Genomic DNA, 24,467 nt, shown 5'->3' with positions numbered 1-24,467 from the left:
GCAGAAGATATTAAGAAGAGGTGGCAACAATACACAGAAGAACTATACAAAAAAGATTTTCATGACTCAGATAACTACGATGGTGTGATCACTCACCTAGAGCCAGACATCCTAGAGTCTGAAGTAAAGTAGGCTTTAGGAAGCATCACTACAAACAAAGCTAGTGGAGGTGATGGAATTCCAGTTGAGCTATTTCAAGTACTAAAAGACGAAGTTGTGAAAGTGCTCCACTCAATATGCCAGCAAATTTGGAAAACTCAGCAGTGGCCACAGGACTGGGAAAGGTCAGTTTTCATTCCAATCCCCAAGAAAGGAAACTCCAAAGAATGCTCAACTACGCACAATTGCACTCATCTCACACGCTAATAAAGTAATGCTAAAATTCTCCAAGCCAGGCTTCAACAGTACATGAACTTCCAGGTATTCAAGCTGGATTTAGAAAAAGCAGAGGAACCAGAGATCAAACTGCCAACATTCGTTGGATCATGGAAAAAGCAAGAGAGTTCCAGAAAAACATCTACTTCTGCTTTATTGACTACACCAAAACCTTTGACTGTGTGGATCACAACAAACTGTGGTAAATTCTTCAACAGATGAGAATACCACACCACCTTACCTGCCTCTTGAGAAACCTGTATGCAGGTCAGGAAGCAACAGTTTAGAACTGGACATGGAACAACAACAGACTGGTTCCAAATCGGGAAAGGAGTATGTCAAGGCTATATATTGTCACCCCGCTTATTTAACTTATATGCAGAGTACATCATGAGAAACGCTGGGCTGGATGAAGCACAAGCTGGAATCAAGATTGCCCCGAGAAATATCAATAACCTCAGATATGCAGATGACACCACCCTTATGGTAGAAAGTGAAGAGGAACTAAAGAGCCTCTTGATGAAAGAGGAGAGTGAAAAAGTTGGCTTAAAGCTCAACATTCAGAAAATGAAGATCATGGCATCTGGTCCCATCACTTCATGGCAAATAGATGGGGAAACAGTGCAAACAGTGGCTGACTTTATTTTTCTGGGCTCCAAAATCACGGCAGATGGTGACGGCAGCCATGAAATTAGAAGATGCTTACTCCTTGGAAGGAAAGTTATGACCAACCTAGACAGCATACTAAAAAGCAGAGACATTACTCTTCCAACAAAGGTCCGTTTATTCAAAGCTATGGTTTTTCCAGTAGTCGTGTATGGATGTAAGAGTTGGATTATAAAGAAAGCTGAGCACCAAAGAATTGATGCTTTTGAACTGTGGTGTTGGAGAAGACTCTTGAGAGTTCCTTGGACTGCAAGGATATCCAACCAGTCCATCCTAAAGGAGATCAGTCCTGAATATTCATTGGAAGGACTGAGTGATGCTGAAGCTGAAACTCTAATACTTTGGCCACCTGATGGGAAGAACTGACTCACTGAGAAAGACCCTGATGCTGGGAAAGACCGAGGGCAGGAGGAGAGGGGGATGACAGAGGATAAGATGGTTGGATGGCATCACCGACTCAAGGGACATGAGTTGAGCAAGCTCCAGGTGTTGGTGATGGACAGGGAAGCCTGGCACGCTACAGTCCATGGGGTCACAAAGAGTCGGACATGACTGAGCGACTGAACTCAACTGAAGTAGGGTGACTTTTAAGATAGGTAAACAAAACAGCTGGTAAGCTAAACTCTAAATCTCCTGCTCTGATGACTCAGTGAGATATACATCTAAAACTTTAAACTCTAGCTTTAACTTTCTACATAAATACTAGGTGCATTTCAAATTCAACATTTGCTAACATGTATTTCAATATCTCACCTATAAAGTACTGGGGAAGCCACTGATTGTAAAACCGTATTCCTTGGCATTCTAGGGCTCTACAGTATCTCTACAGCTTTCCCGGTCAATAATCTGCCTGCAATACGGGAGAGGTAGAAGACGCAGGCTCAATCCCTGGGTCAAGAAGATCCCCCTGGAGGAGGAAAAGGCAAGCCATCCAGTATTCTTGCCTGGAGAATTCCAAGGACAGAGGAGCCTGGCGGGCTACCGTCCATGGGGGCACAAAGAGTTGGACACAGCTGAGCACGAGCACTTGACTTGAGAGCATGTCCAGAGATTACAGCAGGGCAGACACGCGTCTGCAGTCCTACCACAGCATGGGGCACAACAGCTAACCATAAGCGCAGAATTAAATTAAACGAAAGAAAGAAGTGAAAGTCGCTCAGTCGTGTCCAAGTCTTGGCAACCCCATGGACTGTATAGTCCATGGAAATCTCCAGGCCAGAATACTGGAGTGGGCAGCCTTTCCCTCCTCCAGGGGATCTTCCCTACCCAGGGACTGAACCCAGGGCTCCCACATTGCAGGCGGATTCTTTACCAGCTGAGCCACAAGGCACAGTCCACAAGCACTGTCCAATTGGAATAGACACTGGCGAAGAGTACAGACGAACACACTTGGGTGATGTGACTTTGGACAAGTCACTTTAACATCTGACCCACCATTACTTCATGAAATATTAGTTTGGATTTAAATAATCTGAATTTATAATAGAAACTAATGACATCTTGAATGTAACAGATTATTAGAGGCCTGGGTTCAAATCCTTGGAGAAGTTAACAGAGCTATTAACTGGAAGAGACAGGATTTAAAACAAGATTCTGCCAATTAATAGCTCTGTAATTTCTCCAAGCCCCAATTTTCCGTATCTGTTAAATGGGTATAAATGCAATTTCATAAGGTTATTATAAAATTTAAATGAATCAAGATTTCTAAAGTACTTAGAATAGTGCACAGCATATAAAAAGTTGTTAAATAGATTCTATTAATTTCATCAGAAAATTGTAACCACAAGTTTATTTCCTGAAATGGCTCTAAGAAACCCATGTTCAATATAATTAGCTATCTAATTAACCAAGATTTCTGTCTTTTGAACACTGATATTTTACGAATGAATTAAGGTTGTTGTATGTATGTTGCAGTAGGTTGTTAGATAAAAAAAAAAATCTTAATATGATACAGGTCTTTCTTAATTAGTAGTAATAACATTTTCTCATGAAGAAGTGTTATCTCTATTTCAGATTTGATATGTACATTATTTATGTTACACCATGAAAACTGGACTGCTTACCAGTGATTGTCCTAGGCTTTCTAGCCATATATTCCTTCCATCTTCTTGAACTGAGCTGGCTGGGAGGAGGAGTAAGTATGCTACCAATGGTACACGGCAATACAAAAAGAGCACCAGCCTGGATAAAACAGAACATACTTTTAGTGACTGCACACAGAAAGCAACTTTAAAACAGTATCACCTGACAATTCTCTACTCACATTTCATTGACATAACACACCTTTAATAACACTCTCTCCCCAAAATTTCACTATAAAATCTAAAAAAACAAAAACCCAAAACACAGCCTCACCTCTACCAAAAAAGTAAAAGCCAAAAAACACAGAAAGGTATTCAGCTATAGGTATTCCTTTTCCTTCCACTGAGTCATATATCTGAAAACCATATTTACAATATTTGATTTAAGTTCAGGTTGGGGGTATAATTTCTTTGTCTATCTGCAAATCAATGCTGCTAAGTCACTTCAATTGTGTCCAACTCTGTGCGACCCCATAGACGACAGCCCACCAGGCTCCCCCGTCCCTGGGATTCTCCAGGCAAGAACACCGGAGTGGGTTGCCATTTCCTTCTCCAATGCATGAAAGTGAAAAGTGAAAGTGAAGTCGCTCAGTCGTGTCTGACTTTTAGCAACCCCATGGACTGCAGCCCACCAGGCTCCATGGGATTTTCCAGGCAAGAGTACTGGAGTGGGGTGCCATTGCCTTCTCCGGCAAATCAATGAGAGGCCACAAATTCTATCTGTCCTCAAAAGATTCTGGTCACACTAAGCCATAATTTTATAACTTTGAGTCTAAATGGATTATTGTTCTGGCTTCAAAATTAGAATCAAAAGGCAATTTCATAACTTCTGTTCCTAGATATCAGAGACTTAATGCTAACAGATATAAAATTCAGAGAAACCATGAATCTATGCCAGAAAACATACAGCAGTGTCCAACTGATTTATGAGCAAGCTCAACTTAGTCATCCTCATATTCCCATGGCTGGGTTCACAGATGTTCATTAAATATTTGTTCCCCCAAACCCAACATAACATATTTAGGTAAATTCTCAATTTGATTAAGCACTGAACAATACAAATTGCAACCCTGAAAGCTGTACTTTGCCTGTTATTTTAGAAATGTAAGCTACAAAATCAGCACATCTTGATATATACATTTTTTTTTTTTTTAATTTGGGGGAAATTTAGGCACGAGGCATCTCAAATCTAAAGCAAAGTCACTTTTAATTGTCTTTTGTAGACAGATGGGTTACACGAGATATGTGATACAAAGTTAATTAACACTTTTTGCTGCTATTTATTATTTTTCCTTACGTATTCTTAACAGTTGTAAAAATAAGTCTACCGGGGCAAAGTAAGGAAGGTAAAATTAAATATTCTTACTTTATTATTATAGCCATAATCTTTTTAAGTCAAGTATATTCCACATACTCAAGATTAGACATTAAAATAAAAATATTTAGGAAAATAATCATTAATTCTAAAAGATATATGTTTAATTTTCTAAACATTAAGTCCTAGTTCTTCCTCCTTGCATTAAGAAGACTTCTTAGCCCAAAATGCATGACAAGACCATCTGGCCCAAAGGGCAGACAAAGCTGTAATGTTAGTATGCCAGATCAGAGTCCAGTTATAGTTTAACAATTATATGACCGTTAAAATTATAGTTACAGCTTAACAATGTAGAGATGCTAAACACCGTTCAAAGCATAACTTATACCCTGGTATAAATATCCTGATCCACCATCCAGATAAATAACCACATTTCTGAAACAGCCTATTTTTGATTATACATTTACTACAAAAATGAAAATAAACATCTCTAAATCACATACGCTATAATTTCCTACAAAATAAATGTATGTCAATAGTTTACACTATACTGACAACAAACTTGGATCCTGATAAGCCGTGCTCACTCCTACACTAATCCTTAGATAGACTCTGAGAGACCTGAGAATGATGCTTTTAGTTTCACCTTCTATTTCAAAATTTAAGACAACGTTTCAAACCCCTTTCAAGGGGCAAACACCAAACAAGCAGGCACTAATATGACAATCATCATTTTAGCCTTATAAATTCTCCTCTTTAACAAAAATGTTCCTGCCCATATGATTAATAGATATTATGATTCCCTAACAATTTTATCTTGCCTTTTTCTAATCTAATAAGTATTCCTCTAAAAGGGTTTTATTTTTATTCTGGGGATAATCAAACATCCTTTTTAAGCTCAGAAGTCGACTTAGGATCACATAAATCACTAGAATTTCAGCACTATGATAGCTTCCCAAGGAGGGACCTTGTCCACTTTATTCTCTCCAGCACCTGCAACAAGCAAATGGCAGGCAGTCCAAAAAAAAAGAATAAATAAATGAAAACCATGGTATAAAGCACTACGATTATTTCGAGCAATGAGCATCCAGTTTAAAATTTTCTTTCAAAAAATGTAGAAGACTAATTTTAACCCAATGTAAAAGGACAATGAACTGTTTCACATTTACAGATCTATCAGCCAAATTACATAATCTATGTTTCCAAAAATTATCCCTTTTGCTGCTTTAAAGTAGGAACATATATTTAAAGATCCAATATTTGTCCTTGACTGATAAAGTACAGTCCAATATTCTATAGTCATTGCCCAAGAAACAATAAAAATGACAATCTAATACAACAAATTTAAAATAAAACAACTGAAAATATGACATGAATAGATACCAACAGTTTAGCTGTCTTCTAGGATTGGTCTTGCCTATCTTCAATAGATGGATTAATAATTACTTTATACCTGTGCCAAATTACAGGTATATGCTTGATTTTGACTTGAAACATTATCTATAAAACTAAGGACTAAAGATTTCATTGTAACTTCAAAAAGAGGGTATCTAGAGCTTTATACGTTTCGGGAAAATGTTTCACTTAAGTGTGTCTATCATCTGGGCCATATAAGTATCTTGCCACAGAACTGAAATCACATGTGAAAGGAGTAGGTTAACAAAAATCTAACATAGCCTAAAACTTTAAAGCAATTACCAATCATGAAGCTTATTTTTGAAAATCTCTTCTAAAAAAACAAAAATCACTTCCTGTCTGCAGTGGACTCAAGTTATAAAGTCCAAAATATTTTAATATGAATTAGGACCAAAACAATGTGTTATGTGAAAGAAACCAAATCATCACACAAAGACAGATTAAAAAAACACATATTCCCTTTTCTCACACATCTGTAAATACTGAGTTTAAAACAAAACAAACAAAACCCCACTTTCTATACCTCGCCACACAGGGAAGAAATCTGCTCCAACAGCAACCTGGAGGTCTGCTTGGTACTGTTTTTTGTCAATCCCCTGTACTAAGGAGTTAAAGAAATGACGGAATGGTTAGCTATCAAATAATTTAACTTCCTAAAATAAGTTTGATCCTCCAACTCACAGGATGTTTAAATTCATTTATCAAAAATTTTAAACTGCAGGAACTCAGAATTACTCCTCTCCTTAAGGACAATTATTTTTCTGATTCTGAATATACACCAAGAAGTAGGGATACTGCAAACTATTAGAACCAGAAATTTTAAAAACTGGAGCTTCTGAATAAAAGAACACTGTATGTACTAGTGTTTCATTTCCAATCAACAACAAATTCTTTTTATACAAAATATTGTTATTAGGTATATTCTTAAAACATCTTAAGATATATTTTCTTTAAAAAGATTCTAAAAACGCTGAATATTTGCAGACAAATGTGATGGCATTCATATTTACTTAGGTATTTAAAACAATACAGTAGAACAGCACTTTTATCTATCCTGTCAATGTCAAGAGAAACATCTGAACCTTCTAATAGTATATAAATTATTTTGTTTTTCTTCATAGATTCCTAACATTTTTCCCTCTTCCCTACCCCACAAATGAGTGATAATTTCAGGAAGTCTTCTGCCTATCCTAAAGGCGTAAATATACTACCTGAAGGAAGATTCTTTTCTGCAAGTTGTAGAACTTCTCTTAAAACAATGGCAATGAAAGGTATACTGATATTATAAAAAAAAGAAACACAAAAGTAGGGCCAAATATTTAAATGTGGTAGTACCAGGAAAAAACTCTACTTGACACAGAAAATGTGACCTATGATGAACATGTAAATGAAAAGGATACAACTCAAATTCAATGTCCGACATATAGCAGGAGGGTAGATCTGATAATTTTATCATCTGCACAAATTCTAAAGCAGGGCCATAATAATGAAAAACCTAAAAAAGAAAATAAAATTATGTAAGTTTTTAAATACCAGAAATAAAATGAAAGTGAACAAATTAGTAATCAGGTTTTAAACCTTTAAAATTGGTCTTAAAAAGACAGTATTTATACATTATGCAAGCCAAACACTTCATTCTCTATAACAGAAAAGAATTTCTTCCATTCCAATTCTAGCTTTCAGAGTGGAGAGATAAACATGGAGATTTCCTAGAAAGCAAAGTTTCTAGAAAGAGTTTACAGGAAGAAGTCTAAAAAGAGGTAAGCAACAGAGGACAAGAGTTCTCAACTTATCCTGTTTATCTCTAGCTAGACAGACAGATACGCCAGGAGGCTAGGTTACTGAAGTGGGTCTGAAAAACTGAGAAAGAAAAAGAAAAGACACACCAGAATGGACTCTGACTGGTATGCTGAGATTAAAAAAAAAAAAAAATCCTTGGAGAAAATACCAAAGTAATTAAAGAAAGAACTAGTGAAACCAAGATGCTAATTAACAAAGCAAGCTCCACTCGAAGAAGTAAGATTAAGGATTTCTTTGGATAGTCTAAAACTAAACTAAGAGTGAGCTAGTGAAGAGGGTATCTCCAAGGCTGGGGTTAGCGTACTTAATAGGAAGCGCAAAGAAAAGCAAAAACATCTTCAAACAATACAAAATTTTAAACTTGCAGAAATCTGAGTAATTTTACCATATGTGATTATGTATATGTATGTGTGTGTATACACAAAAATACACAACACATATATAAAGATCTGTATACTCAAGGGTATGGTTTTTTCAGTAGTCATATGTAGATATGAGAGGTGGGTCGTAAAGAAAGCTGAGCGCCGAAGTATTGATGCTTTTGAACTGTGGTGATGGAGGAGACTCTTGAGAGTCCCTTGGACAGCAAAAAGATCAAACCAGTCAATCCTAAAGGAAATCAATTTGAAATATTCATCAGAAGGACTGATGCTGAAGCTTCAATACTTTGGCCACCTGATGCAAAGAGCTGACTCATTAGAAAAGGCCCCGATGCTGGGAAAGACTGAAGGCAGAAGGGGGCGACAGAGGGTGAGATGGTTGGAGGCAACACCAACTCAACTGACACGAGTTCGAGCAAGTTCTGGGACTGGTGACAGACAGGGAAGCCTGGTGTGCTGCAGTCTATGGGGTCACAGAGCTGGACATGACTGAGTGCCTGAACTGATGCATGCGTTTATGTGTGTGAACACAGAGACAGAGAGATCAAAGCCTGTTCTCTTTCCACTGTGTCATGCTCCCTTCAAACTGAATCCTAGAGAGCTCACATGGTAAAGTTCAAACCTGAAGTGGTTTCAGGCCTATACTGACCTAACATTAGGATCATTTCATTTTGAAAAGAATCTAAAACAGTGATAGTTTTGCCATCATTCAATGCTGATAACACAGTATAATTTAAGAACAATTATAATAAAAGTTGTGTGAGTGAGCACACTTAAGCACATATATTAGCTAAGTTAACTGAAGATTCAAATGTATCTTACAACAATATTTATGAATGGAAGATTGCAAAAACAAACACAGATTACCTTTGGCAAAATATCTTTATCCTTCGATGGTATTATCTTTTTGTCAAGAAAGCAAGTTTTTAAATTAGATGTACTAAAATTCTTAGGTGTGACTCCCTTTAAACAAAATTCAGGAAAACTAATTTCACTTCCAAACTGAAAAGAAAGAGAGCACAGTTACAGGCATCATGAATTAAGTTACGAAGATTAATGCATCTTATTGCAACATAAAAGTTGAGAGAAAAACCATATGTAAATTCATTTTTGATTCCTCGGCTCAAAATGCAATTCTTCCATTTATGTATACATCATTCGTATTTCAACTTACACATGAATTTTTCATGAAACGCTCTCCTTGGCCTTTCACTAGCCCACAAGAGTATATTAAGCCCATTCTCTGGAACCACAGGGGCGTCCTTGATGGTTCAAATGGTTAAGAATCTGCCTGCAGTGCAGGAGACTGGGGTTCGATCCCTGGGTTATTAGGAAGATCCCCTGGAGAAAGGAATGGCAACCCACTCCAGTATTCTCGCCTAGAGAATCCCATGGACAGAGGTGCCTGGCAGGCTACAGTCCATGGAGTCCCAGAGAACTGGATACAACTGAGCAACTAAGCATAATAGACTGAAATACATCAAATACCAGAAATACTTATTTCAACGTGGATACAACTTACATGCAATGAAATAAAGCACCTTGGACAAACATGAACTCAACTAATGTTAAAAGCTATGTTTTAAAATAATGTTACATTCTAGAATTGCAGTGCCCAAAACAATCGTAGAGACTATTTAAATTTAAATAAAGTGAAAAATTCAGTTCTGTGTTTGAAGTAATCACATAGAAAGTTCTAGTAGCAACATGAAGCCAAGGGGCTATTGTACAAGTATAAATTCAGAACGTTTCTATTAATGAAGAAGTTCTATTGAGATAAGTGTTTTTCCAGGACATCTTCAAATGGTACGTTTTCACTAGGATTCATTAATATTATCTGTGTTGTAAATAAAGTTGAAAGGCCTGCTTTGTAAACTGTGATAACAGAAATCCACTTACCTTCCTCTCCCATATCTGAATCTTTCCCCTCCATAGCTCCTTTGAATCAATAGCATTTCTGAGATCTTCAAAAGATACAGTATTAGCAGAAAGGTATTCTGCAATTTTCTGATAATTTCTATAAATAAAAAGTTCATGATAATTCAATACAGGCTTTTAAATTTGACTTAGATTTAATGGTTATAGTTAACTACAAGCTAAATAAGCAAAATGTAAAGGTTATATTTCTGCTTTTATCTACTAATATAGAACATTCATTAAATCAGTCTCTGGAGAAGTTTCCAGCATATGTTCATTTAATCTCAACATCACCATGAATTATGAATAATCATCCTTAATGCCATAGATGAATAGATTTTCCTATTGTTATTTACTGGCTTTAACATGTCAGATACACACATATGTACACACATATACAGACAGAAAGAATTAAATTCTTATCTTCAAAAGAACTGCTTTCCTAAACTGTTCCCACAGCAGTTCTGTATGAAATTCCTTAATAGCACTGACAGATTGTCCTGACTATATGCATTCCAGTTCCTCCCTGTATTTCAATGAAAAAGACCAAATCTCACTTTTGTAATTCCCCAGTATACACTGCTGTGCTTAGCATAGTGACAGTGGTCAATAGCTGCTGAATGAAGAAAATCATGAAGTGAGCAAATCCAACACCTATTTAAGGATCAAAACTGTAATACACAGTTGATCCTTACTCAGGTGTCTAAGACACAACAGTATATATTTATTTCTACATTGCACATAAAACAAAAAAAAACCATGACGTTATAAATCCAGTGTATCCATACACCCATGGCATTTATCGCGGTGCTCACTGGACAATACAAACCTATTTAAAAATACACAATGTGTTTGGAGAATAATGCTCAATAACGGTTCAAAAACAGTATCCATAATATTTACTAAAAACCTAAAACTTCTGAGAAATATAAAGAATGAAATAAGGAAAATCTAAGTTCTTCTCAATGAAAAAAATTTCTAATTGCAGTGGGACATATTGGGTTGGTCAAAAAGTTTTAGTTTTCCCATAAGATATTGCTTTCTTGGCCACCCCCATAAAACTCACATTTTTAAAAATCTTCAAATGCTGGGTCTATTAAAAGCAGGGTACCAAGTTAACTGTAAAAATAAAAAGCACAGATAGCTTACATTTCACAATGATCTCCTGCTATAGTAATTTTTGCTGAATACCATTCCTTCAAATGTTTTAATGCTCCTACAGTAGGCAAACAGTCTCTCAGTTTCGGAGGATCTTTGTCAGAAGGCAACAGTATTATATCTATCATTGCTCTACCTACAAAAAAAAAAAAGGCATTTTTATAATTTTTTTACATTTTTATTTTGGAGCACAGTTGATTAAGTCTAACTTTTTAAAGACGTGAGACCTGAAATGCCTCAAAACAGTATCCTGGACAACTGAATTTTATGTTTATTTAGAAGATGAAGAAGGATTTTAACTTTAATTTCTGAAGTTCTTCAAAACAACACACATCTTTAGGAGTTTGAAATTTTTAAATGTTCATCACTTGATTTAAAGCCATGTTATCTTGAAATAGCTAGCATATGCCAGAAAAACAATGAACTATATCATAATCACTTGCCAATTATGTGCCAGTGGTTAATAATATATTGCTTGTGAGATCATCAACGCTATTGTTGTTCTGAACAGAGGGGAAAAAAAACGTGCAATTCATTATGCTCTTCTATACTTAATTTTGTTACACAAAAGGGAATGAATTCGTGTAAAACTGTAATGCTCAAATAAATTATTTCTCTTTTTAAAGAACAATAAAACACTCAGAAGATTCAATTATACTGACAATATCACTGGTTCCTGAGAAAGAAGGTTAACTTCATGAAACTTTAAATTTTATAAAATGATAAATTTTACTGAAGGATAAGAAAAATCAAAATCAAACAGAAACCAAAGTATAACAATGAAACTATTTCAATTTGCCAAAATAGCAACTCTACATTTCATATTTTGAACTTCATAGAAAAAATTGATGCTTATTTGTCGATGTATTCAGCTATTTTCCATATAAGATCTTTTATGCTAAAATACAATCTTGAATATAAGGATTAGATTGTGAGCTAAAGCCCTTTATGATAATCACATATATTTTACTTATCACTGCATACTCAGCTCCCAGTACAATGCCTGATACATGACAGACACAACAAATACCTGCTTAATATCCGACTCCAATAACGAAAATATTCAGAAAACTCTTTAAAAGTATTTGTGGATGCCAAAGTATATCAAATTTTTGATGAATCAAGTAATTGATTCATCTTAAGAAAGATTTAAGATAAAATACAGTTTTAAGAATAAACAATACAGTATTTCATAAAATACGCTTCCCATTACAGGAAAAGAAAGTGAACTGCAGAAAAAAACTGAGTCACGGGCTTCTCCCACTGTATGACTTTCTATACAACAGCACAGACACAGCTGACTGTACACCATCGAAGACTCACCCAAATGACCTATGCTAAAGAATTTCTTTCTCCAGGAGTTGCCATGGGACAAGTGTTCTAAAGAACATTGTGGAAAACAATGGTAGACAGTAGAAAGATTCTTCTTCAGTAATAACTGAAGAAGGAGACAGATGAGTATTTAATTTTATAAGTTCTAATTTTTGTCTAAGTAAATGAAAGCAAGAAAGCTAATATCTCAACAATGTATTTTATTACAGTAGTGGAGCATGTTTTTTTTCACAACTTCAAATAAAAATCATTTTTCATTTTGAATTTAAAAATAAGAAGTGAGAACACAAGCATAAAGACTGAGTTTATCGCTCATTCACACACAATGTAAGACCAGATACAAATACTGAAAGTAGCCATAAGGTATTACCAGGAGCAGGAAGCTTGTCTGATAACTGATGCAAACCTTCTGCAGATTCTTCATAAAGGCTAAAACAAAAGAGGAAGTAGAAAAAAAAAGTTATATACAATCATAATTAGGTCATATTAATCAAATGGATCTCTGTGCCAGACACAATATTAAGTATGTTAGCATTATCTCATGATCTTCATGACAATTCCAAGAGGCAATACTCTTAATACTATTTTTATCCTCACTTTAAATAATTCAATTAAAGTTCACATCAGTAGTAGGTATGAAAGCTAGGATCCAAACCCTGAATCAAGTTCTAAGCTACACTCCCCAAACAAACAACAGTAACAGGGGGGGACCCACCTAAATTATATCTGGTACATTAAATATAAGTCATAGCTTGTAGCCCAAACATTCTTCTGAACCCTACAAAGTAAGATATTCCTAAGTGTCTCATAAAGAAGGCTACTGCTTTTCTCTGAATGACATAAAACAGATGACAAGAAAACATGACACTCTCCTTCAATTCTTTAAAATCTATTAAAAATCTATTACTTTTATCCATATAATGAATTTTTCTCAAAATAGCTTATTATATAGCATAAAGGTACTTGAATCTTTTATTATAAACTCACCATTGTTTAAAAAACTTAAGACATCTTATGGTAAAGTGCAGTTTTCAAGCTCCCTCTTGTGGAAATAGTTATTAAGTCACTTGCTAGAAACAACTATTTTAGCACTCACCATCGTCGACAGCGGTGAGAAAACATGGAATGGTAAGAGCCCTAAGGCTGGAAGGCAGCTTAGAAATCATCTAAAAGGATCTCAGCACTTTACAGATGAAACAGTAAACACCAGAGAAGTTCAGTGACTGGCCCAAGGTCAAGACCACTTCTACCAGCCTCCATTTCAATGCCCTTTCTAAACTTCTACGTCTCCCCTCATTAATCAGTATAAACAAATATGATTTGAAAACAGGAAAACTCGAAGTCTGCAAAAATTTATAGAAATATAATACATGAATATTAAAATACACAAAAGTAGTTTTTTGTAATGCAGTATTACACAAGACCAAAATGACTAGTGGGCTTCCCTTGTAGCTCAGTTGGGAAAGAATCTGCCTGCAAAGCAGGAGACCTGGGTTCAATTCCTGGGTTGGGAAGATCCCCTGGAGAAGGAAATGGCAACCCACTCCAGTATTCTTGCCTGGAGAATCCCATGGACAGAGGAGCCTGGCTGGCTACAGTCCATGGGATCGCAAGAGTCGGACACTACTTAGCAACTAAACCACCACCAGAGACAGTGTACTTCATGAAGAAAAAAATAATGACCACAACTCACATTACCTAAATCACCATACTTGTCAAACTATAATTCAAAACATCTAAACATGAATCCAGTCACCCATATAACCCTCAGCAGCTCTGGATTTTAAGGGTGCCTGAGACGCTGAAGACACACACAAACTGAAGAGATGTATTTCAGTTTCAAAAGCAAAATGAAAGTGACACTGCAGTGTGAATGCCAGCTACTAACCTTAAATAAAGTTTCTATTCAAGCTCCTGAAATATTACATCAAGCAAGTGACACATTAATTATCACTTTTTATGACTCCTACAAATAAGTAAGCTTAAGAAGCTAAACATTTTCAGATACAAATTTGTGCATTTTAAAGAATTTTATTCAAATTAAAGGCCCAAACTGCCCATCTTCCAAAATAAGAGTTGAAATTTTTAATTATGTAAAATTCCCTCACTGTAACTGCTAACATATCAAATCCTTACCCTCATGGCTAAAATACAATCTAACGTCAAATACTATAAAGACATTATAGGACGCATGTAAGCATACTCAGCCAAGGATAATGATTCCCTGCTATTGCTATCTTCTTCCTCAAAACACTCAACAGCACTCAAACATTCTTCCGTATTTGTTTGAAGAACATCTTCGATGTCATCTTTCTCTGCACCAAAATGTATCTCTTCCCAGTGTGAACTACAAAACTAACGTATCAAAAGACTGCATTAAGTAATGGATTCGTGGAATTATTTGTATTAACAAAGACATTCACCAGTTACCATTTTCTTATTTATATTACCTGATAAAATCCACATATTGCCTGAACTGCAAAGAACCACTTCCTGGAACCAGGTATACCACCCACTGAACAGGCTTGAAAGCAAAATCATACTGATTAGAAGAGAAGAATGCCACAAATAAGCAGATGTTACAGCATGTATACTTAGAGAATTATGCAACTTTGATATATATATAAAATACAGAAATTCAAACAGGAAAACCTGCCTAAAGAGCAAAATTGTTCATTCTCTATGAAGACTCTGCTTTAGTTCATCGCAGTTCAAAATCTACATCATTATTATTAATCTTCATTTCAAACCTTAAAATCTAAAGATGCTGAAAAATACACCCACTCAATTACTGTTGAATAATACCAAAAAATGCAAAGCATTTTAGGGAAAATGGTTCCCTCCTCAAAGATCATGAAGGTTTGGTTCAGCCTTACTTAAGAGAGAGGAAATAAAGAGTAACTATAGCTTTAAAATGGAGATGATCTTCTTAGAGACTGGAATATTATATGAAGATATGAAATTAAGGGTCACCCCAGGTATGAGTCAGAAGATCAATGAAAATTTAGAGCAACGTACAGAAATCGGATTCAAAGGAGGGGGAAGGAGATATATGGTAACTGTGGCTTACCTCATAGAAGTTAGCAAAGAAAGATGCTAAGTGCATTTTATTACCAATTTTTTACCAAATTGGTATCTCGTTACCAATTTCTGCCAAAATTCCACAAGACTTTACCCCCTAATTCCTTAATAGAAGCCATTAGGTAATAAACAGACCACCCTTCCTGCATTTCCATTAGGCCTTTCCTCATTCTTCCCTGTTGACATGTAAGAGGCACCACCCTTCCTACCAAGGCTACTCCCTGGACTTCCACCGGGACACCAGGCCGCTGACTTCCCGCATCTTTGATCTCTCCTTCTCTACCATTTCCTTCCCGTTAACATCTAAATATGCACAAGTATTTCTCAAATTATTTTTTAAATCACCTTTAAATTCATCTCCCCTTTTCAGTTACCCACTCTCTCTCTCTACTTTCCAGGAAGATAAGCGTCCTGAAAGCACTGTCTACACTTGACCGTCTCTGTTCCTATGTACCTTTTCTATTCCCTCCCAAATCCAATGTCATCTGTTCTTTTGTCTCCAACATGCCACTGAAGCTACACCCACCAAAGTCACCAACGACTAACATGTTTCTAAATCTAAGTTTTTAGTCCTATTGGTACTTGACTTCTCAACATTAAGACTAAGATGCCAAAGGACCACACAAGGGCAGAAAAGAGGTGGCATCCCAGTTCCAGGAAGAATGCCGCCTTTTCCCACAAAACCATTACAAATGCCTTCCCCTCATTACTCGTACCTTTAAATCTTGCCTTAATTCCCCCACCCCTGCTCAACGTTAAATTGATTTGTAAACTAAGTTCCTAGTTCTCCATTCTCTGATCACTGAATAGATTTGTGTTTCTAAAAAAAAAAAAAAAGACTAAGAAAGGAATAAAAAATGACACATTTGACTACTTTCTCCTGAAAACACTTGCTTTCTGTGCAAAACTTATCTTTCTTTAAAAACTGGTGCTCAGATCCTTTCAAAAATGAATTCCTTGGAATTCATTTCAAGATTTTCTGCTCTTCTCACTCTCCAAAACAATCCCATCTTTCTTCATGGCTCAAATTGACATCTATATATTGATGATGCCATAATCTTTCTCCAGCTCCATTCTCCTTTGGAGTTCCAGACACATGTATCCAACTTTTTTTTTAAGTCTTTATTGAACTTAAAATTACAACATTGCATCTGTTTTATGTCTTGGTTTTTTTATGTTAGCTTCCTGACCAGGGACTGAACCCACACCCCTTGCATTGGAAGGCAAAGTCTAAACCACTGGACTACCAGGGAAGTCCCATGTATCCACCTTTTACAAAATATTTTTACTTTGCAATCGTTCAGGCAACTAATCACATGTCTTTCACTGACCATGTCATTTTCCATCAAAATCCTGTTGTAATAATAGTAGTACTGACTTAAACTATACCAACTTGCAAAATTAATGAGGACTACCAGGTGTTCAAGCTGGTTTTAGAAAAGGCAGAGGAACCAGAGATCAAATTGCCGACAACCGCTGGATCATGGAAAAAGCAAGAGTTCCAGAAAAACATCTATTTCTTGCTGGGAGCCAGCGTGAGGAACTCCGCCCGTGGCAAAGGTCATGAGGAAGGAGGCTCGGCATACGCCAAGGCGGGATCGAGCCTCAGGAGTCCCCCTGGAAATTCTCGAGCATCTACCCCCAAAACCAGAGTCTGCCTACTTTACTGCTTTGTGCTCTCACCTACACCTCTGACTTTAGGGGCGGCTGTCCCCTACAACCTCTCTCTGAAAAAGAGTTAACTTACAGCTCCAGTTAATAATAATTCCTGGGCATGACAGGAGTGTTCCAACTTACAAACTCCTCTGAAGGCTCTCTAGCCTGCCTGACAGGCTTGTCTGGCCACATGTGATTGTTCACAGCCTCCCAACTGTGAGAGGCACGAGATGCTTTAAACCTTCTAAAAACAGGTTCTTTAGAGAAGTTAGAAAACTATTAGTATAAGTATAGTGGGCTGATTAGAAATTGTATTGGTGAAGGGTTTTTCATTTGTTGAGCCAATGTTTGCTGCTAAGTCTCCACATCCCCTGCCCTTATACACATTAATGAATATATAGAAGAAATAAGTATTAACCTTCGATATTAATCACGTTAGACCTTAGGCTAAGCAAATTCTTTCCTTAATTAAAACCCACTACACCCTCACCCTATAGGAATGTAACTTAATCTGGTGCCTTCGGAAGGTGGCGTCTGTTTTAAGAATAATCACCTCTGGAAAAATAAGTGTTCTGGTTGACTGACCGCTGTCACAAGGAGCGGGCCATAAATTGTCAGCAGGCCCCCTGGCTAGAAGATGATGTAACACCCCTAAGACCTCTGTATACATTTGTATGAAGCACCCGACTTTAATAAAAGTCAGGACTGCTGACCCCACGTGACTTTTGTATAACATCTCAGTGTATAAAAACAGACCCTGGAAAAATAAAAAATGGGATCAGTTCCTCGAAAGACTGGTCTCTCCAGGTCATTCTTTCTCTCACCTTCTGGCTGAATGCCCATCTGGAACGTGGAGGCTCGTCAAGCCTACTAATTATGCCTGGGCTTCTAAGATCTGACCGGAGAGGCCTTAGTGTCTCCTCTCTTTCAGGAGAACGGGAGGACGCCTGCAGCCTATGTAGGTGACAAAAATTCCTTGCCCTGGAATTTTATTAGCTTTCCAAGTAAACCAAGTTATTCAGCATCTTTTCTCCGCTGAATTTTCCTGCTGAGCTATCCTTATTCTATTACTCTTTATATCTCTAATTAATATTTAATTAAAGCTATTGTATCCAGTTTGCCGAAGCCGTCTCCCCTTCGAATTTCCCTGGATCCACCAGGGCTGGACCCCGGCAATTTCTGCTTTATTGACTATGCCAAAGCCTTTGACTGTGTGGATCACAATAAACTGTGGAAAATTCTTCAAGATATGGGAATACCAGACCACCTGATCTGCCTCGTGAGAAATTTGTACGCAGGTCAGGAAGCAACAGTTAGAACTGGACATGGAACAACAGACTGGTTCCAAATAGGAAAAGCAGTACGTCAAGGCTGTATATTGTCACCATGCTTATTTAACTTCTATGCAGAGTACATCATGAGAAACGCTGGACTGGAAGAAACACAAGCTGGAATCAAGTTTGCTGGGAGAAATATCAATAACCTCAGATATGCAGATGACACCACCCTTATGGCAGAAAGTGAAGAGGAACTAAAAAGCCTCTTGATGAAAGTGAAAGTGGAGAGTGAAAAATGTTGGCTTAAAGCTCACATTCAGAAAACGAAGATCATGGCATCCGGTCCCATCACTTCATGGGAAACAGATGGGGAAACAGTGGAAACAGTGGCTGACTTTATTTTTTGGGGCTCCAAAATCACTGCAGATGGTGACTGCAGCCATGAAATTAAAAGACGCTTACTCCTTGGAAGGAAAGTTATGACCAACCTAGATAGCATATTCAAAAGCAGAGACATTACTTTGCCAACAAAGGTCCATCTAGTCAAGGCTATGGTTTTTCCTGTGGTCATGTATGGATGTGAGAGTTGGACTGTGAAGAAGGCTGAGTGCCGAAGAATTGATGCTTTTGAACTGTGGTGTAGGAGAAGACTCTTGAGAGTCCCTTGGACTGCAAGGAGATCCAACCAGTCCATCCTAAAGGAAATCGGTCCTGGGTGTTTTTTGGAAGGAATGATGCTAAAGCTGAAACTCCAGTACTTTGGCCACCTCATGCGAAGAGTTGACTCATTGGAAAAAACTCTGATGCTGGGAGGGATTGGGGGCAAGAGAAGAGGATGACAGAGGATGAGATGGCTGGATCTCGACTCAATGGACGTGAGTCTGAGTGAACTCCGGGAGTTGGTGATGGACAGGGAGGCCTGGCGTGCTGTGATTCATGGGGTCGCAAAGAGTCGGACACAACTGAGCGACTGAACTGAACTGAACCGGGATTTGACAAACAGGATAGGGAAGCACATAGATATTAGAAATAATTCCCCAAAGATGACAGTTGAAACTCAAGAGACAGGTTCTCTGATGAATGAAGACAGAAAGGAACAGAGCGTTCCGTCATGAGAACAGGTGCACTCTCCTTGAGGCCTCCAGAAACTCCCTTCAGCTTTCAGACATGTTCTGGCATCTCTACTCTCAGACTGAGGCCAAGCAAGGGAAGGGAAAAAAAAAGAGGGTAACGACCAAAGAAGTAATAAATGGATTATATAATGCCAATAGAAACCAAAGGATAAAAAATATTTCCAAAGTAAAGGATGATCAAAAAAGTCAAAAGATTTTTAAGAAGTTCAAGCAGATAAGAATGGAGAAAAGATGACAATTATGAAGTGCTTTTAAGAGAATTAGTAAGAGGTAAGAATGAAAAAAAAAAAAACAGTTAAGGAAATGACTATAAGAACATTAATAATGTATTTGTACTCAGAACACAATCATACATCCTCCTTATAAAGCCACGTTACTCTATTTTACACGAAGCTAAAGATGGCAAGCAAATCTCATAAAGGGAACAAAGCTCAAGATGAGAATATAAAATAATTTTCATAACAACTTTTATGATATCCAAGCATCAGTAAATGAAGGAAAGCAATTTTCCCCTTTTGCTTTTCCTGTATTTCTTTTGCTAGCTCCCTATCCCAAGGACTTGCACCCAGTCAACAAGTGCTTCTTGTTGAGCTTAAAGACAGAGAATATAATATAGTAATGGACAAATAATGTATATTCATATATTTTTTTAAATCTTGTAACAATAAGTAAAGGACTGTGCCATAAGAGACTGGAGTTTTAAATTAGTCTAATATTTATATTATTTCTGTGTTATATGAAATTTTTATATAACACAGAAATCCTGTTACATAAAAATTGTTATAGAAATATTTATATATTCTGTGTTAATTGGTAATGCATTATAGCTTTGCACTAATATTTTCCTGTAAATACGTTTAGCTAAAATATTAAATGACGTTATTAATATCCCCCCAAAAGCAAACAAAGAAAAAAAACCAAATGTTTTTGGGACTCTTATGTGACCAAATTAATTCAATTTATTTTCAATACAAATGCTATGCCAGTGAAAAGAAGGGTGTATGTTGTACTCACCAGGGAAAGTACTATCTTCTGGACTAAGTGAAGCAGTAATGCTTCTTTTCAGGAGATGATAAACATTTGCTGCTCTTAAGTCTGAGAAAGAAAACTCAAACTCAGCTGGGCTCAAGAATTACACAACGTAGACCAATTCCAATTTCACCATCAGCCTCTCCAGAACATACGATACATAAAAGATCTACTCTGTTCAAAGTTTAACATAATAAATCTTAAGCAAGCAGAGAGAATAGCTAAGTTCCCGGTTTGCACATGCTTGCCAGTTAATGCAAATCCAAAACCTCCCTCCCCCAAACCATTTTTAAATCAATGGGATGGGAAATCCTGTTACAGTACTCCGTACACAGCCACATATACTTCCTCCTCAAAAGACCTCTCCATCAAAACAAACTAAATAAAATGCAACAGATTCCAGATAGGGGCATCAACAAGAGTGCAAAAACGGTCAGATTCGTCTTACATCTGTCGCTTGTTTTTTTAACTTATTCCACGTGCGGAATGCCTCCTCCTGTTAGGATGAATACTCCAGGAGAGTAAGAGCCCTTTCCATCTTGTTGCTTTCCGTCTGACTCGCACTTGGAACACAGGAGGCAGAACTACCTATTGAATGCATATACGTCTCAAGAGCAGAAATTCCATTTCCAAGGCCCCGAGAACTTTTTAACTGTGTCTGCAAGTTCTGAGCGCGGGCGTGTGGCACCCAGAACCTTGGCCCTGTTCTGCGTGCGGGCAGCATCTTCCTCAGCCCTTACAGGCGAGCCGGAGGAGTCACGGCTCCCCGCGGCCCCTCCGCCCAGCCCTCCCCAGAAAAACCTAGTCCCAAAAGTCCTCTCCGCCCCTTGAGCCGCTCCCGCGCTTTCTCGGCTCGGCGCTTACCCGGCGGCCTCCCGGGGCCCTCGACGCGCGAGGCCTCGGGCCCACGCCCCGAGCCCGCCGCCGCCGCGGCCTTTCCCTCGCCCCAGACGGCGAGGAGCAAGTACCGATCCATCCCTCAGCGCTCGCGGCCGCCTCAGGCGACGGCGTCTGTCCAAACCGCCCGCGCTGCTGCAGCACTTCCGGCGCCCTCTCTTCAGCTCGGCGGGAAACGGCCCGTCCCCCGTCGGTTTACGCACCCTTTCCAGCAGAAGAGTGACTTTCGGGGGCTATTCTCTCAATAACCGCATCGTGTGCTCTCTTCCTGACGGAATGGTTGTGTTGGGAAGACTGGAAAAGACGTGGGAAACGCGGAGAAGCAGACGAAGCCTTGCTGGCCTAGGAACCATCACCCGCAGCTCCGCGCGTTTCCCTCCGGGCCGTGATGCGAAGCGGCCCCGGGTCCTGGCGGAAGAGCGGAGCCGCCCCTCGGGAACATGGCGAGTTTGTCTAGGGCGCCGCAGGTGAGGCTGCACTCCCGGCGTGGCGGGCTTCCTCACTGGCGGGAGGCAGTCAGACTTGGCGATGCCGAGGCGGATGGGGAGCCAGACCCCTAGGCCCGGAGATGCCGCGATAAAGCACAGACGAGGGTCGCAGCTGACCACCACTTCGTGTAGTGCTGTCGGTGCCCCTACTTCGGCGTTTTCAGGCAGCCCTTTTCTGGTCTCCCCTCACCCCGGATTGGTGTTAGGGCGACAGTCAGGGAGCTAATAAGATGGATCTCATAGGGCACTGTAGACTACTGGAAGAGTGAGCAAAATAAGGGCCGCCTTGGGGGGTGGGGGGAGTTGAGGTTTGGGCTTCCCTGGTGGCTCAGCTGCTGAAGAACCAGGCTGCCAATGCGAGGAGACACAGGAGACGTAGGTTCGATCCCTGGGTTGGGAAGATCCCCTGGAGGAGGAAATGGCAACCCACTCCAGTGTTCTTGCCTGGAGAATCCCAGGGACAGAGGAGCCTGGTGGGCTACAGTTCATAGGGTCGCAAAGAAGACAGACACAACTGAGCGATTGAGCTCAGGTATGCAGTTCAATGGGCTTCTTTGGTGGCTGAGATGGTAAAGAATCTGCCTGCAATGCGGGAGACCTGGGTTTGATCCCTAGGTTGGGAAGATCCCCTGGTAAGTATTCCGGCCTGGAGAATCCCATGGACCGTATAGTCCATGGGGTCGCAGAGAGTCAGACACCACTGAGCGACTTTCACTTTGGAGGGTTTTGAACCAAGTAGTAACCTGATCTGGCTTAAGTGTTACAAGGAGTACCCGACTGCTGAGTTAAGACCGAATTGTTTAGAAATGGGAATTGGTGGACGACAGAAGCAAATAATCAATTTGGAGGCTGCCGCAATAATCCAGGCTACACATGGGGGGGGCGCGAACCAGGCCCGGTTGCTGTGTAGTGGTGAAAAGTGGTCACGTTCCGTGTGAAGGTGGGACCGGTAAGATTTCCGGAAGAGCTGTGTGGCGGACAGCAACAGAAAAAACCAAGGACTAATCCAAGGTTTTTTTGTTTCAACAACCGGAGGGAGCTTCCATCAACTGAGATAGGAAGGCGGGGACTGAAGCAGGTTTCAGAGGAAGAGCAGGGTTCGGTTTTGGATATGTTGCTGTAAGATGCCTCTTAGCCTAGTCCTGCCCCAGGTGAGATTCAGTCCTTGAACTCTTTGTTACCTGCCCCTGATGAAGGAGATACAGGAATTAAAGTTAACCATTAAAAAGAACTGTAGCAGTTTGACATTGTGGCAGCATTTTAATTGCCTTATCAAAGTTTTGTTGGGTTTTTTTTTTCTATCAGAGTATTGGTCTGTAATGGATTGGGGAAAAACTGGTCTTCTGCTACATATAATTTTAAAAACACTGTAGTGTATATGCCAGGTGGGCAGTTGAATACAAGTGTATAGTTCAGGGGGCTTCCCAGGTGGCTCAGTGGTAAAGGAATCAGCCTGCCGGTGCAGGAGATGCAGGGATCGTGGGTTTGATCCCTGGGTGGGGAAGATCCCCTGGAAATGGCAATCCACTCCAGTATACTTGCCTGGAGAATCCCATGGCCAGAGGAGCCTGGCAGGATGCAGTCCCTAGGGTCTCAAAGAGTTCAGGAGTTAGGAAAAGAGGTCCAAGCTGGAGATGTAAATTAGGTAATCATAAGCATACTGTGAAGAAGGCTGAGTGCCGAAGAATTGATGCTTTTGAACTGTGGTGTTGGAGAAGACTCTTGAGAGTCCCTTGGACTGCAAGGAGATCCAACCAGTCCATTCTGGGGGAAATCAGCCCTGGGATTTCTTTGGAAGGAATGATGCTAAAGCTGAAACTCCAGTACTTTGGCCACTTCATGCGAAGAGTTGACTCATTGGAAAAGACTCTGATGCTGGGAGGGATTGGGGGCAAGAGGAGAAGGGGACGACAGAAGATGAAATGGCTGGATGGCATCACTGACTCGAAGGACATTAGTCTGAGTGAACTCCGGAAGTTGGTGAGGGACAGGGAGGCCTGGCATGCTGCGATTCATGGGGTTGCAAAGAGTCGGATACGACTGAGCGACTGATCTGATCTGAAGCATACAAATGGCCTGGATGAAGTCTTTGAGGAAGTAAGTTAAGAGGAGAGGAGGACCAAGAACAGTTGTGGAACATACCAGCCTTTCAGAGGCAAGAGAAAGAATCAGCATGATGGGTGAATGGGGATAGACAGTGGTGTTCCAGAAATTAAGTGAAGAAACAACACCCAGGAGAGGGGAATGATCAACCATATCAAAGACTTAGAACTGACCGAGGGGTTTCGTAATGTGACGGCCGTGGTGCCTTTGGCAGTAGTGTGCTGCTGGCGGGTATGGGAAGACAGAAGCCCGGGGGCAGCAGGTTGAAGAAAGCGTTGTTTCGGTGGTTGTTTAGTCCCTAAGTTGTGCCACCTCCTTTGCCACCCCACAGACTGCATCCTGCCAGGCTCCTCTGGCCCTGCA

The 24,467-nt window shown here is 39.3% G+C and overlaps 2 protein-coding genes across 5 annotated transcripts in view; one reads left to right on the top strand and one right to left on the bottom strand.

The window, feature by feature from the left end:
• Positions 1 to 21,807, bottom strand: part of MTBP (MDM2 binding protein) — a 77,877-nt gene extending 56,070 nt beyond the window's left edge. The window contains exons 1-11 of one of the 4 annotated variants that reach the window (XM_027561701.1): positions 21,717 to 21,807; positions 20,602 to 20,682; positions 14,891 to 14,964; positions 14,644 to 14,795; positions 12,811 to 12,869; positions 11,100 to 11,244; positions 9,933 to 10,050; positions 8,901 to 9,035; positions 7,254 to 7,348; positions 6,377 to 6,449; positions 3,105 to 3,222 (exon numbers count right to left, since the gene is read on the bottom strand). In XM_027561701.1, the coding sequence (XP_027417502.1) occupies positions 3,105 to 3,222; positions 6,377 to 6,449; positions 7,254 to 7,348; positions 8,901 to 9,035; positions 9,933 to 10,050; positions 11,100 to 11,236 (676 nt within the window). In that variant the 5' untranslated portion in view covers positions 11,237 to 11,244; positions 12,811 to 12,869; positions 14,644 to 14,795; ... (1 more) ...; positions 20,602 to 20,682; positions 21,717 to 21,807. Of the gene's footprint in view, positions 1 to 3,104; positions 3,223 to 6,376; positions 6,450 to 7,253; positions 7,349 to 8,900; positions 9,036 to 9,932; positions 10,051 to 11,099; positions 11,245 to 12,810; positions 12,870 to 14,643; positions 14,796 to 14,890; positions 14,965 to 20,601; positions 20,683 to 21,480; positions 21,652 to 21,716 lie in introns of those variants that run through there. The other 3 variants (XM_027561700.1, XM_027561702.1, XM_027561703.1) reach the window with 3 other exon arrangements.
• A 66-nt stretch (positions 21,808 to 21,873) lies between these two features.
• Positions 21,874 to 24,467, top strand: part of MRPL13 (mitochondrial ribosomal protein L13) — a 40,883-nt gene continuing 38,289 nt past the window's right edge. Inside the window, exon 1 of the mRNA XM_027561705.1 lies at positions 21,874 to 21,980. Within this exon, the coding sequence (XP_027417506.1) occupies positions 21,954 to 21,980 (27 nt within the window). The 5' untranslated portion in view covers positions 21,874 to 21,953. The remainder of the gene's footprint in view (positions 21,981 to 24,467) is intronic.

This window comes from Bos indicus x Bos taurus, chromosome 14, assembly GCF_003369695.1.
Source record: "Bos indicus x Bos taurus breed Angus x Brahman F1 hybrid chromosome 14, Bos_hybrid_MaternalHap_v2.0, whole genome shotgun sequence".
NCBI classification, from domain to species: domain Eukaryota; kingdom Metazoa; phylum Chordata; class Mammalia; order Artiodactyla; family Bovidae; genus Bos; species Bos indicus x Bos taurus.
This window is presented reverse-complemented; position numbering and strand designations above follow the sequence as displayed.